This window comes from Calidris pugnax, unplaced genomic scaffold (genome assembly GCF_001431845.1).
Source record: "Calidris pugnax isolate Ruff unplaced genomic scaffold, ASM143184v1 scaffold262, whole genome shotgun sequence".
In the NCBI taxonomy this organism is placed as follows: Eukaryota; Metazoa; Chordata; class Aves; order Charadriiformes; family Scolopacidae; genus Calidris; species Calidris pugnax.
In genome coordinates, this window is record NW_015091043.1 from 967,179 (window position 1) to 981,212 (window position 14,034).

The 14,034-nt window shown below is 44.0% G+C and overlaps 1 protein-coding gene across 2 annotated transcripts in view; it reads left to right on the forward strand.

Moving 5' to 3' along the window:
* Window positions 1-289: 289 nt before the first annotated feature.
* Window positions 290-14,034, forward strand: part of LOC106896437 (chromosome unknown open reading frame, human C9orf84) — a 60,951-nt gene continuing 47,206 nt past the window's right edge. Inside the window, exons 1-9 of one of the 2 annotated variants that reach the window (XM_014956446.1) lie at window positions 290-5,080; window positions 5,222-5,559; window positions 6,380-6,510; window positions 6,954-7,132; window positions 7,977-8,730; window positions 9,027-9,149; window positions 9,734-9,908; window positions 10,591-10,744; window positions 13,028-13,105. In XM_014956446.1, the coding sequence (XP_014811932.1) occupies window positions 10,625-10,744; window positions 13,028-13,105 (198 nt within the window). In that variant the 5' untranslated portion in view covers window positions 290-5,080; window positions 5,222-5,559; window positions 6,380-6,510; ... (3 more) ...; window positions 9,734-9,908; window positions 10,591-10,624. Of the gene's footprint in view, window positions 5,081-5,221; window positions 5,560-6,379; window positions 6,511-6,953; window positions 7,133-7,976; window positions 8,731-9,026; window positions 9,150-9,733; window positions 9,909-10,590; window positions 10,745-11,337; window positions 11,421-13,027; window positions 13,106-14,034 lie in introns of those variants that run through there. The other variant, XM_014956447.1, reaches the window with a different exon arrangement.

The window sequence follows — 14,034 nt, forward strand, 5'->3', positions numbered from 1 at the left end:
TGGGTACAATCTATTTCTCAAAAGCGACCCGTATGTCAATGTACCCTTATCCGCAGAGGACAGCAAGTAGTGCTAAATGGAATTATTGATACACATCTTGATCAATCTTGATCAGATGTTCAAGATCCTGAACATCCCAAGATCAATATCCCTAGGGATATTGATCCCGGTGGTAATGACAGTAATCTCTCGTGGTAAGTGGCCCCCGCAATGGCCTCTGGCTAACGTTTCCCAAGCATACTATATTAGATGATCGTGGTCCAGTGTGGGTGCCCAGTAGAGTCACCTTAAAACCTCAAGGCAAGCCTGGATTTATTGCGCAGTTCTTGGGACTGCCCGCAGTAAAGGCAATGACCGGGTCCACATGTAAAACTGTTGCTGAAATTTGCGCTAATGAGACCTCTGACCCTCCTCAGGAGGGAAAAGATTTACTGCTAAACCCCTTGCAAAACTCGGAAAAAGCGGAAGTAAATGCTGCTAAGTCAAACCAGAAAAGTAACGCACATGCGGAAGTGCCTGCTCAGAAAACTCCAGCAGAGGAGGGGCCTGAAACACCTACTGATCTCATCGATCTGGGGGGAGCAGCGTCTCGGCCTCCGCCCACGGCACCTCCTCCTGCGCCTCCGACTGCCGTGTATCCACCGCTGCCCCCCTTCAGCGATTCATCTGGTCCGTCAACTCCGCCTCCCGACAAGAGTCGTAAACGGTCCGCAGACACCACAGAAAAAAAAATGTTACAGACAGTTTTAAAGCGGCTCGAGGAGTTAGACTTATGTGTGGGGAGAAAGGATGATAGCACACCTTCATGGCTAGTGAATCCCTCAACACCTCCGAGGACTACACGCTGGAGTGGCGTTATTAGAGACACTATATTAGATGATCGTGGTCCAGTGTGGGTGCCCAGTAGAGTCATAAAAACTGCTCTGATTCAACATGATCCACCTGACAACCAAGATGTTCAAGATCCTGAACATCTTGATCAATCTTGATCAGATGTTCAAGATCCTGAACATCCCAAGATCAATATCCCTAGGGATATTGATCCCGGTGGTAATGACTCTTCACAAAATTGAGCCCAGAGAAAATATGTGGGTTACCTGGGCAAACAAAACAAGATAACAAGCTTTTTGCCTATTGCTTGCCTCTGCTATAGAGCTTTTTCAGACATGTTTGATAGAAATAACTGGCTTTAAGGTAGAAGAATTTAGCAACTATAGTGTGTACTATTAGCTCAAAGTCATGGTTGTGAGGATTTTGAAGGCATGTGCTGTATGAACTTGTCCAATCACAGTAAATCAATTCATAAACAGTTGTAGTGGTTAAAAAAACATGCCAACAAAATTCATCAAAACCATGGGTTTTTAGATGGGTGGCTAATTATCTTGTTTGGGAATATGCGGCAATGATTAGTAGACTTGCTTGTTGAAGGCTTGCGCATTATAATAATCCTTGTAATCATAGGTCTGTGCTTATGTTTAGTACTTAGTTGTATTAAGAGAACTATGTTAAAAGTAGTAAACAAGCCTGGATTGCTCAAAAACAAAAATGGGGAATTGTGGAGGAATGGCTGTGTGAAAAAGGCCACGATTTAATTGCGATGAGCAACCCAGTCTTTGATGTAGATAAAGGCCTGGAGATGACCATGAGCTCTCCTGGAAAAAGCAGAAGTAAGCAGCAGCAGCTACTTGGTAGATAAGATAAACGGGACCGCATCCAGAAGATGCGAGAATGTTGCTGCGGGTGGACAAGGGGTCTACACCAATTGTGTGACCGCTCTGGTCGCGTGAACAGAGATTGTAAGCCAATCGTAGAGCTACCGCTAGCGCGTGCTCTGCTTGCCTGTCTATATATACTTTGGAAAAACATAAATAAAGGGAGAACGATCATACTCATATTGAGGTTACATCGTTACTCCGGGTCCGTCTCCCACTCCCGACATCCTCCTCCTCCCGACACCTGGTCACGAATGGAGGGGCTAAGTCTCAAGCCCCTGGGATTTGCCCTAGATGCCGAAAAGGACGTCATTATGCTAATCAATGCCGGTCTAAGTATGATTTCCAGGGCCAACCCAGGGAAAGCAATCACGGAGCGCGAGGCAGCGAGGTGTGCAGACACAAGTACCACAGCCAACGTTCCAACCTCCACGGAGGGAAGCAGCAGTGCCTCAAGTCTTTGTCCAGCAAGAGCTGGTAGCACCAGATCGGACCTAGCAACCTCCTACACAGTAACGTTACTTGATTCCTTGGTTCACCTATTGTCAACAAACATCTCGGGGCCCTCACCCCCTGGAACACAAGTGCTGTTGTTAGGAAGATCATCTACAACATTGTCAGGTCGTTTTGTATTACCAGGGGTAGTTGACTCTGACAGTACTGATGAAATTAAGATTGTGGTATGGACCCCATCTCCTCCCTGCACAATACCTAAAGGTAGCTGTACAGCGCAATTAATATTGATTCCAGCGGGGACAAACTCCCCCGTTTCTAGTCAACCTCAACAAAGGAGGGGAGGGTTTGGATCTACAGAGAACCTGCAAATTCTATGGGTACAATCTATTTCTCAAAAGCGACCCGTATGTCAATGTACCCTTATCCGCAGAGGACAGCAAGTAGTGCTAAATGGAATTATTGATACTGGAGCTGATGTTACAGTAATCTCTCGTGGTAAGTGGCCCCCGCAATGGCCTCTGGCTAACGTTTCCCAAGCATTGGCTGGAATTGGGGGAACTGGTAACAGCCACCAAAGTGTGGAATCAATCCAAATCAAAGGTCCGAAGGGGCATATAGTCTCTGTTAAACTCTTTGTGTTACCCTTTCCCATGATTCTGTTGGGGTGTGATGTGCTATCACAGTGGGGAATGTCCATTCAGACCCATTTTTAGACAGGGCCATTGAAGTGTGTGACACCCTAAAGTTGACATGGAAAACTGATTCCCCTATTTGGGTAGATCAATGGCCCTTACCACTGGAAAAGCTTTGTGCCCTCCAAGAATTAGTCATGGAACGGTTAATGAAAGGGCATATTATGCCTTCCACTAGTCCTTGGAATTCACCTGTTTTTGTTATTAAGAAACAAACTGGCAAGTGGCGCTTGCTCCATGACCTCAAGAAAATTAATGATGCTACGGAAGACATGGGAGCCCTCCAACCAGGACTCTCGTCCCCCACTATGATTCCTCAACATTGGCATTTGACTGTTATTGACCTCAAGGACTGCTTTTTTAATATCCCATTACACCCAAATGATGCTCCTAAATTTGCTTTTTCAGTCCCAAGTGTCAACATGCAAGCCCCATTGCAAAGATACCAGTGGGTTGTGTTGCCACAAGGAATGAAGAACAGCCCTACAATCTGTCAGTGGTATGTAGCTGAAGTACTTAGTCCTGTTAGGACCGCAATGTCCGATGTCTTGTTGTACCATTACATGGATGATATCCTAGTGGCCACACAACATCACGAGGTCATGGAGGAAGCTGTAGCCCTTGTCATATCTGCTGTCAACTCAGCAGGCCTCTGTATTGCACCAGAGAACGTTCAAAAAATACCCCCATGGAAATATTTAGGTTGGCGCATAAGGGCCCAGACTATAGTTCCTCAACCCTTACAGATTGACACAGACGTGCAGAATTTGCATGATGTACAGAAATTGTTGGGAACAATCAATTGGGTTTGACCACTGTTAGGAACTTCTAATGTGGAATTGTGTCCTTTATTTGAATTACTTAAAGGGGATACAAATCTGTGTTGCCCTCGTAGCCTTGGCCCAGAAGCTATGTCATCGTTACAAAAGGTTGCAAGGGCAATTACTCTCAGACAAGCACACCGATGGGCTCCCAAATTACCTTTTTATCTAATCATTTTGAACCCCGCTCGACAATATCATGCATTAATATTTCAATGGGACCCTCAGAAATCAGACCCACTGCTGATTATCGAATGGGTTTTCTTGCCGAATCAATCTACAAAAACCATTTCGACACAGCATGAGATATTTGCTTCCTTGATAATTAAAGCCAGGCAACGCTTGTTAACATTGTCAGGAATAGACTTTGCTCACATTTGCTTGCCTGTGACAAACATGTATTTACAATGGCTTTATCAGCAGTCAGACACCTTTACTATGGCATTGGCAGACTACACGGGTCAACTCACATCCCACCCAGCTTCACATAAGCTGCTGAATGTTGACTTTCACTTGTTATCCAGACCGAAAAGGAGCGATCAGCCATTACAAACCCTTACTGTATTCATAGACGGATCTGAAAAATCGCACAAATCAGTCATTCTGTGGTGGGATGTCCAGAATGAACAATGGGAATCGGACATAGAAACCGTTCCTGGTTCTCCCCAGGTAGTGGAGCTAACTGCAGTTGTTCAAGTTTTTCGAAAACGGTCTACGCCACTTAGCCTTGTCACTGATTCAGCCCATGTTGCAGGGATTGTTGAGCAAGCTGAGGCATCTGTATTACGTAATGTCTCACATTCCGAACTATTTGCTTTATTACAGGAACTTATCTCTCTCTTGGACTCTCGTCCTCACCCCAATTTAGTTATGCATGTCAGGTCACACACTTCTCTACCTGGTTTTATTGCAGAAGGGAACTGACGAGCTGATTTGCTGACATTACCAGTACAGGTATTGCCGGATCGTATAGCACAGGCTAAACTCAGCCATTCTTTCTTTCCCCAGAATGCTGGAGGTCTCAAATTGCAGTTTGGGCTTACCTCCCAACAAGCATCTACTATTGTTGCCATATGTCCTGACTGTCAAAGGCATTCCTGCCCATCGATAGCAGGAGGGGTCAATCCTAGAGGACTGCAGAGCCGTGGCAAACGGAAATTACGCACTGTCCAGAGTTTGGTAAATTGAAATACGTCCATTCCTCTATTGAAACATTTTCAGGTGCTTGGTTTGCTTCTTGCCTCACAGGGAAAAAGGCACGTGCATGCTTTTGCCACCTTGGGCATACCCTCTCCAAGAAAAACGGACAACAGCCCTGCATATGTCTCAACTGCAACAAAAGCCTTTCTTGACTCCTGGGGTATAACCCACATTACCAGCATTTCTCATTCCCCTACAGGTCAGTCTCTGATTGAACACTCCCACCAGTCTTTGAAGCACATATTGCAACAACAGACAGGGGGAATGGGGACTGCCACCCCTGGGGAACGACTACAGAAAGCTTTGTATGTTTTTAACTTTTTGAATTGTTCTTTAATAGATAATAATCCTCCGATAGTTCGGCATTTTAATGTGAATGCTTCACTTGAAGCATGAATTAAAGCCCTGGTGTTGGTTCGTGATCCAGAAACAGGTAAGATCATGGGACCATATCCTCTTTTTATGTGGGGAAGAGGTTATGCTTGTGTCTCCACAGAAAAAGGCCCCAGGTGGATTCCGGCGAAGAACGTGGGACCCTTTGGTGAATCCCTGCCACAATCATCGAGTGACGACTCCGATCATCTCTTTGATCAACAAACTCCTGAGCCCTCTGGGACTGCGAACGATGGAGACACTGATGACTAAGACGCTGAGGGAGCCTCAGAGCGTCTGGATAGGGTCAGACTTTGACTCTTGTTGCTTTGAAAGAACATAATTGAGTTTCTGGTTCTGATAATAATAGGCGTAGGACCCTTACCTCTTTGGGGCAACCTTTTTCCCCCTCCTCTTCCTAAAGTAAATGTGTGGGTCACATTGGCAAATATGACCAGACAAGACACTTTGTGTCTTGCTACTGCCTCTCTTAATAACCTCTTTTCTACGTGCCTCGTGGGCTTGCCGCTGGGCGAGTGGCTGATACCTATGGGACTCCAATTCATTTTTCCATCCAGAAACGTGTCCAAAAATGTGACCGATAATTGAGTTGGGTGGACCCCCTATCTCCCACCCGCTACCCTAACCTCTTTTCTACGTGCCTCGTGGGCTTGCCGCTGGGCGAGTGGCTGATACCTATGGGACTCCAATTCATTTTTCCATCCAGAAACGTGTCCAAAAATGTGACCGATAATTGAGTTGGGTGGACCCCCTATCTCCCACCCGCTACCCTAGAGCCACAAGAGATTGAGCTCCTCGGATCAGTAAAAATGGACTTCTGTGTTAAGTATAACTATACAGGAAAAAATCAGTCTAGGGCATGGGATGTCTCTCCTGCCCATCCCGCTTTTAAAAACGCAAGCGCTTGGTGTAATTACATGGCAAGAAATTTATCTCAGTCTAGTAATGTTCCCCTTCAATTACCATCAGGGATATTTTTGATCTGTGGGGATAGGGCATGGCCCGTTATCCCTTCTCACATAATAGGAGGTCCGTGTAGCCTCGGATGCCTTTCTGTCCTGACTCCTAATACATCTATGATTTTACAACACCGTCTTTCTCATAGGGCGAAGAGTGGCATCCATGCATATACCCCCAATTGTAGTGATAATGTGGAGTTTTGGTCTTTTAGTCAATGCTTTACCGCCTCTCTTTTGTTACCTGGAGTTGTCGCTGGGAGAGCATTAGCGCCTTTAGGTAAGCTTGGCTGCTGGCTTCCTAAACAGACCAATGCTACTAGTAGTGCATTGTCTGGCCTTTATTAGATGTTGATAGTGTTCACCATGCTCCATTGCAAAATAGAGCTGCTGTAGATTTTTTGCTTTTAGTGCAAGGCCATGGCTGTGAGGATTTTGAAGGCATGTGTTGTATGAATCTCTCCAACCACTCGGAATCGATCCATGCCAGCATTTGACAGCTTAAGGCTGGGGTCTTTAAACTCTGACGAGACAATAGTTGGGATGGGTTAGATAAACTTTTTGGGGGATGGGGTCTGTCAGGATGGTTTAGAAGTTTGGTAAAGGTGATCGTGTATGCTTTAGCCGCTTTTATCCTTTTACTGCTTTTCTTGCCCTATCTCTTGCAATGCTTGCAAAAAATAATAGCACGCTTGATGAAGAAGGTTACTTTATGTGCAACAGGAAGGGGGAGATGTGGGACGAGGCCTGAAGAGCAGAACCCCGAGTACCGCTCAACTCATTAGCCAGGATGTGCTGGAACTTGTAGGCCATAAACCATGGGAAACTGAAGATGGCCATCACCATAAAAGGGCAAAATGAGGGCCTGATACCAGAAACCCGGCAAATGGTGCAGCACCCAGGTAAGCAAGTTTCAGGCCCCTACCTAAGGAGGCCCCAAGGAATGTGTCCTTGAGATAAGACGTGGTTGCTAGCGCATCGCTGACCAATTAGGTGTAGCCGCACAAGTAGTGTATGTACAAAGGACCAATCTGTTTAAAACACGCAGCTAATGTAAACGTATATAAACAAATAATTTCACACAATAAACAGAACATTTTGCTCGCATCAAGCTGTGTCCCGTCTCTCAATCTCTGCAGGAGTCTGCAACATAAGAGAGAAGCAGCAGGACATAAAAGATTGGCTTCAGAGTAGTTTAGGAGAAAGTTCTTGACTGTGAGGGTGGTGGAGCACTGGAACAGGTTGCCCAGGGAGGTGGTTGAGGCCCCTTCCCTGGAGATATTGAAGGTGAGGCTCAACCCTGGGCAACCTGGTCTAGTTGGGGGTGTCCCTGCTGACTGCGGGGGGGTTGGACTAGATGACCTTTGGAGGTCCCTTCCAGCCTGGACGATACTATGATTCTATTCTATGATTCTGTGATTATCTAGCTTTCATCCTGAAATGCATGCTTACTTGTGATTCTTGCCACTTCCACGGTACTGTGACACAGACCACTTCATAAGATGGATTCTCCCTGCTCTCCCTTGGGTCTTTATTCCTCCTCCTGCACAGAACAGTGTTTTACCTTGCAACTAATTTAATTACCTTATTCACAAGGAAGCAGACAGCTCATTAAGGACTCGGTCGCATACTTTACAGAGCCAGTCCTAAATTGGATATGAGACAATTAGACCACCGCAGAGGTATTTTTAAAAGCTGTGTGTTCCTTCATATTAGTAATTTTTCTGCATTCTTTTCTTCTGCTAGGTAAGCACATATGTATAAACAAGATTTTTCTCAGCTGCTGTTCTATAACTGGCACAAGTGATTGTATTTATATAATCATATTTACAAAAGATATAACAGTTCTGTCAACAAGACCCGTGCCACCCAATTCACAGACTCCAAAGCAAGGACTGGGACAATGAAGTACTTGCTGCTCACCGTAGGAGGAGATCAGGTTCAAGACCATCTAAAGAACCTGAATGTGCACAAGTCCATGGGACTTGATGAGATGCATTCGAGGGTCCCAAGGGAACCGGCAGATGAAGTTGCTAAGCCACCATTCACCATATTTGAGAGTTGTGACAGTCTGCTGAAGTTCCCAGCGACTGGAAAAGAGGAAATATAACCCCCATTTTTAAAAAGACCTGGAGAACTACAGGCTGGTCAGTCTCACCCCTGTGCCCAGGAAAGGTCATGGAGCAGATCCTCCTGGAAACTCTGTTAAGGCACATGGAAAACAGAGAGGTGATTGGTGACAGCCAATGTGGCTTCACAAAGGGAAAATCGTGCCTGACAAATCTGGTGACCTTCTACGACAGCATTATAGCATTGGTGGATACGTGGAGAGCGATTGATGTCATCTACGTGGATTTGTGCAAAGCATATTATACTGTCCCAACACAACATCCTTGTCTCTAAACGCTAATTGGCACTCATGTTATTCTCCTCCTTTACTCACAAGATATCCAACGGAGATGCAGCATGTTGTCTTATGAGGAAAGTGTGTGCTTGCCCTGTGAGTACCAAAGCTACCACTTGGATTTCACACAGCCCCCACTGCATCCTGCATGGAAGAAGGCTTTGCCTGGGTTCGGGTAGTGGGCTGGAAAGGCTTCTTCCATTTGTGATCTTAATTGTAACAGCAGTAATATAACTAGTGTATACCACTTGCCACCTTTTGTCAGCCATACAAACAATCCCTATGCATCTGTTCAAAAGTTGTATGTACAGACATCCAGATCTACAGATATATCTGAGGAAAAAAGTCATGGATTTAACTATGAATTGTTGCCTTTTTTTTTTTTCCTGCAGGATGTGTACCCCATTAACCCTTCAATCTGATGAAGAAAAACTGGAAATATTGTAATCTTCACAGAATATGTCTATCACGTTACTCAGAGTACATGTTGCTGCCTTGTTTCTTGGAGTAGCTGCGTAAGTGCTTGATCTGCTGTAGTGATTGTCATTACTTTTACCTTTTCAAGGTACTTCAAAGGCTTTGCTATTAAGGGGCATTTCTCTGCTGTAACATCCTGTTCAGTTACCCATCATATACTGTTATTTTGTTTCCTGGTTTAGGATAAAAACATGCCTTTCTCCGTATTCCAACTGGGAAAGGAGCGCTTATGAAATTAATTGGAAGTTCCTGTGCTTTGTACATCACGCCTACTTGGCCCAACAATTTGTCTTCTAATTCTTATAGATAAGAAGATAAATACTTTTTAAAAATATAAATACTGAGATAATAATAAAGTATTGGCATTTGCACTTTTCATAGGGACAAGTGTCTGGGAAACATTTGCAATATGCTTGTGCTTGGAAAAAAACCTCTGTGCTAATGCTGGGCTAAACCCATCCTCTCAGTTTAAAAAAGAAAACAACAAAAAAACTGCGTACTTTGTTGTGGTAAAGACAGCACTAGGCTGCTTTTAACTTACTTTTTCACTCACTGGGATGTACAAAAGTTAACAGAGCACTTAAAGCCAGAGTGAAAAGAGTAACTTTTTTTTTCCCCACAGAAATCTATTCCCACCTGGGACTCAGCCTGCAAGGAGCTCTTGGAGGGGCTAAATTTTCCAGACTCCCCAGATTATGGTAGCAACAGGCTGGATGCACCTGCTGCAGCATTACCAAAGATTTCTGCACTTCTGATGTACCCCCTGTGGGTATGCACTTGTAAGGTAAAAGGAGGAGGTAAGGACACTCAATATACTGACTTCGTGGTGCCAGCCACAGTAAGAAGGTGCCATTCCAGCACACAGAACCGCATCAGAAGCCTAACTGTAGCTGGGATGTGTGAAAAGCCAAGGGAGGGAGAAGAATGAACATTCTCACAACTCATCTTGAAACTTCTGTCAGGCCAGGGATTAGTTAGAGCCTGGACCACAGCAGAAATCCCATGCTAAACTGCCTGCTGAGAAACACAGCGATTTGTTCAACAGACAGCAGCCTGTCAACAGACAGAGGGAGCAATCTATGCAGCCAATTAAAAGCAGGGGGATTGGGAAAATAAATTAAAAAAGCCTTTTTCCCAAAGTTGACAGCTATTTGTATAAATTGACATTTCATACGCTTGCTGGGCACAAGAAGCGGAAGAATTTCTGGATATTAAATTCTGGCCTCTGCTCTGCTCTGATCTCTGCTCCCCAGGAAACAGACAGCAGGTCAGCAGAAGTTCTAGATACAATCGCTTTAAAAAACAAACTTATCTCTTTATTTCTTCTCTTTCTTCTCCCATACAAGCTGCTACCGGTAGACAAAAGATGAAACTTATTTTCTTAATTGCATTTACTGCTTTGAAAGTATTTTCAGCTCTGCTTTGAGGAGCATGTAAGTTTTCCTATCTGCTCCTCCTGACAATTTTTCTTTTATTTAGAGATTTGGGGCTATCTGCTTCTAACCCCTTGGTGATGCTGCCTGTAGAGGAAAGAGTGCAGTATTTAAGAATAACGCAGCACCCACGGTCGGTTTCCAGAGGCCTCCCGCAGACCGCCCTGAGCCAACTCCGAATAAATAGCCCTTTCCCTGAGGTAAAATGTCTGCCCGGGTACTCTCAGAAGCCAGGGACGAGGCACAGAACTACTGGGAAGCCGCTCCCCTCCTTCTCCGCCCCCTGGCAGCTCCGCAGTGGGGTCTGAGGGCGGCCATCGGCGGCCTCCAGGGCGGGAAGCCCCGGCCGGCCGCGGGGGCCAAGGGCGGGAAGGTGGCAGCCAATCAGAGGCGCCGGTGGGCTTCCCGCGCAGGCGGAGGGCGGGGCGGGGCCGGCGGCGGTCGCCCTGAGGTAAAGGCGGCGGCGGCGGCGGCCGTGTGGTGTTGGACCCCAGGTTAGTTTGTGTCTTCGCCCCTCTCCCTTTCCGCCGCACATCGCCACTCGGTCCCTGCCGGTTTGTCACCGATTTTGAAAACTGCGGGTTTAAAAACCTCCCGTGGCGGTAGAAGTGCCTGAGAACTGCGCATTTCACCTGCTTAAAGCGGTGTTCCCCTGGAGTTCTCAGTGAAAGGGGGTAAACGCCGTTCTGCAGTTTTATCGTTTCTTCTTAAAAAAAAACTTAAAAGGTTTTAAGTATGCTTGGATTTCCTTGTGTCCTCACAGAGTAGTATTTCTAAGTCCCACTTTCCCACTTTCCCACACACCTGACTGACGTGGTTTTGATGTTTTCTGATTGACACAGCCTTAAGAAACTGCTAGTACCTGAAGTGGCTACTGTAAGTTCACTACTATTAGCTGTATTAATTCACAATTATATCACTGCGAGTATTAGTTGCAATTCTATTGCTTAGTGTTTGCATGAATGCATGGTTATATTGCTACAAAAAGACCTTATAAAGTGATAGTATCAATAATATTAAGTTGCAATTCTATTGCCTGAATCAATTCCCTTGGATAGAATTATTCTTCCTGCAATGAGTATTAAAGTACAAATCTGTCCCTTCTTACAAATGCATCCCTTCTTGCTTCACCCTCCCACACCAAGTCTGTTGGACTTAGACCTTATAGAAGGGCCAGGAGGTTGTCCAAAGGGTTTTCCTGCACATTCCCAGCATTTTTGGTCTATGGGTTGGGTTCACTCCCCTCTCTAACCATCCACACTCTTTCCATCGGAAGGTTCCCCTAAGCTGCATTCTCCATCCGATTTTATACCTTATGCCCTGATTCTTTTCCTGAACCTACCTTTATACTTCCACTGCACTTCCTTTTCTCTGCACAGACTCCTCTCAAATAAGCAATCAGCCTCTTATTAGTTTTTCCCCATTGGTCCTAATTCTGTTATATCCATACCAGAATTTGGTATTTCCAACACTGTTGCCTAGGCAATTTTAGCCTAATACCATGTTACTGATGCCTGCTGATATATATACCGAAGCAGCCTTCTGTCACAAGTTTCCCTTATGGCCCTAGAATTCATGTTGGTTACATTTCATTTACATTGTATGCTTTTTGGATAGATCTATTTTGCTTTAGCCCTGACTCTCCAGACACATTTTAATTAAGCACAAGTATTTTCTTACCTTATGCATACAAAACTGAGCAACGGTACATCCTGTTTTGTACTCACACTTTATCTCTGTCCATGTATAGTTTTCATCTCGCTCCTGGTTCCCATCAGAAGCATGAACTAATTTAGAGACCTGATGTTCCAGCAGGACCTCTTCCTCACAACTAGCCTACACAATCACCTTTTCTCTTGTAAAACTGAAGGACAGAAAAAAAGTCCGCTCATAAATACGTGGGGCGGTGAAAAGTTAATAGTTTAGAAAGCTGAAGTGCTATCTTTAAGAGCTAATTTAGAATCCATAAAAATTAATTCAATCAGTTCGTTTCTCAAAATTAGTGCTTAGGGGGAGGTAATTTGTATTGCTTAACATTCATTTAATGATTTGAAAGGTTTTCTGTGAAACAAACAGCAAAGGGAGGGCCAAGCTAAAAAAAAAACCAAAAAAAAAACAAACAAAAAAACCCAAAACCACAACAAACAAAACCCTCAAACAAAAAAACCCAAACAAACAAATGAACAAAAAAACACCCCCCAAAAAACCCAACCCAAACCAAAAAAACCCCACCAAACCAAAAGCCCAGTTCTTTTGGAAAAAAATAAAGTGTGTGTGGTCTGTGATTAGTCTGCTGTTAGCAACCTCCCAAAGGAAGAATTCTGAATACTTCAGGTATCTTTCCTCTATAGGAAATTGATTCCAAGGTGCATGTGCAGAAATTAGAAAGTTATTATTGTTGAAGCTTGATTTCAACCTTCTCTTTCATCATTTTTCATTATATAGGAAGTTTTTAACTAATCCATATTCTGTATATCTTCTAGACAGAAGAGGTGTTGAAAAAATCACAAAACAAGATGTTTACAGCTTTGAAGTATCATTCAACAGACTATTTATATGAGGTATAGTTTTATTATTTTTCTTAATATTCCGAAATAAATATGTCAGTAACTGAAGAAAAGATTGAGTGCACATTAAAAAAGATATAGAGCACTACTTTCTTAGGAATTCTGTTTCAGTGAGGCTGTACTGCATTTGCTGGGATAACATAGTTAAGTGATTACAGGTTCTTTAAGCAAAAAATTAAAGTACAATTTTGCCAAAACGAAAGAGCATCAATTTTATTTTTTTTTTAGTGTTTGTTGCACTTATAATTATGTTTTATAGCCAGTTTCCCATGCAGAGAGTTCTTTGGAGAATGCACTGTGACTTCTAATGCATAAAATTCAATTGCTTTTTTGGAGAACGAATCCAATTTTCTAGCTACTTCAATATGTATTAGGATAGTGATACACATACATCAGTATTCCCTACTGTTGATAGGGAAGAGTTTTTACAATGTTTTAGATTAAATTCATGGAGAGCAGATGGTTTTTTCACACCTACAATGAATATTTTGGCTTGATAGATGTTGATCAGTTAAGATATATATACCTGTGTGTATATATATATATATATGTATACCTGGATTTTCAAAAAGCATTTGACACTGTCCCCCATACAAATCTGGTGGAAAAACTGGCTTCACATGGCCTGGACGAGCATACGATCTGTTGGATCAAGCACTGGCTGACTGGAAGGTCCCAAAGAGTGGTGCTCAATGGATTTAAATCCAGCTGGCGGCTGGTCACTAGTGGTGTGCCTCAGGGCTCAGTGCTAGGACCATTTCTATTTAACGTCTTTATTGATGATCTCGATAAGGACATAGGGTGAATCATCAGCAAGTTTGCAGATGATATCAAGTTAAGCAGGAGTGTTGACTCCCAGGAGGATAGGGAAGCCCTACAGAGGGACCTAGATAGATTGGATCACTGGGCCAAGATCAATGGCA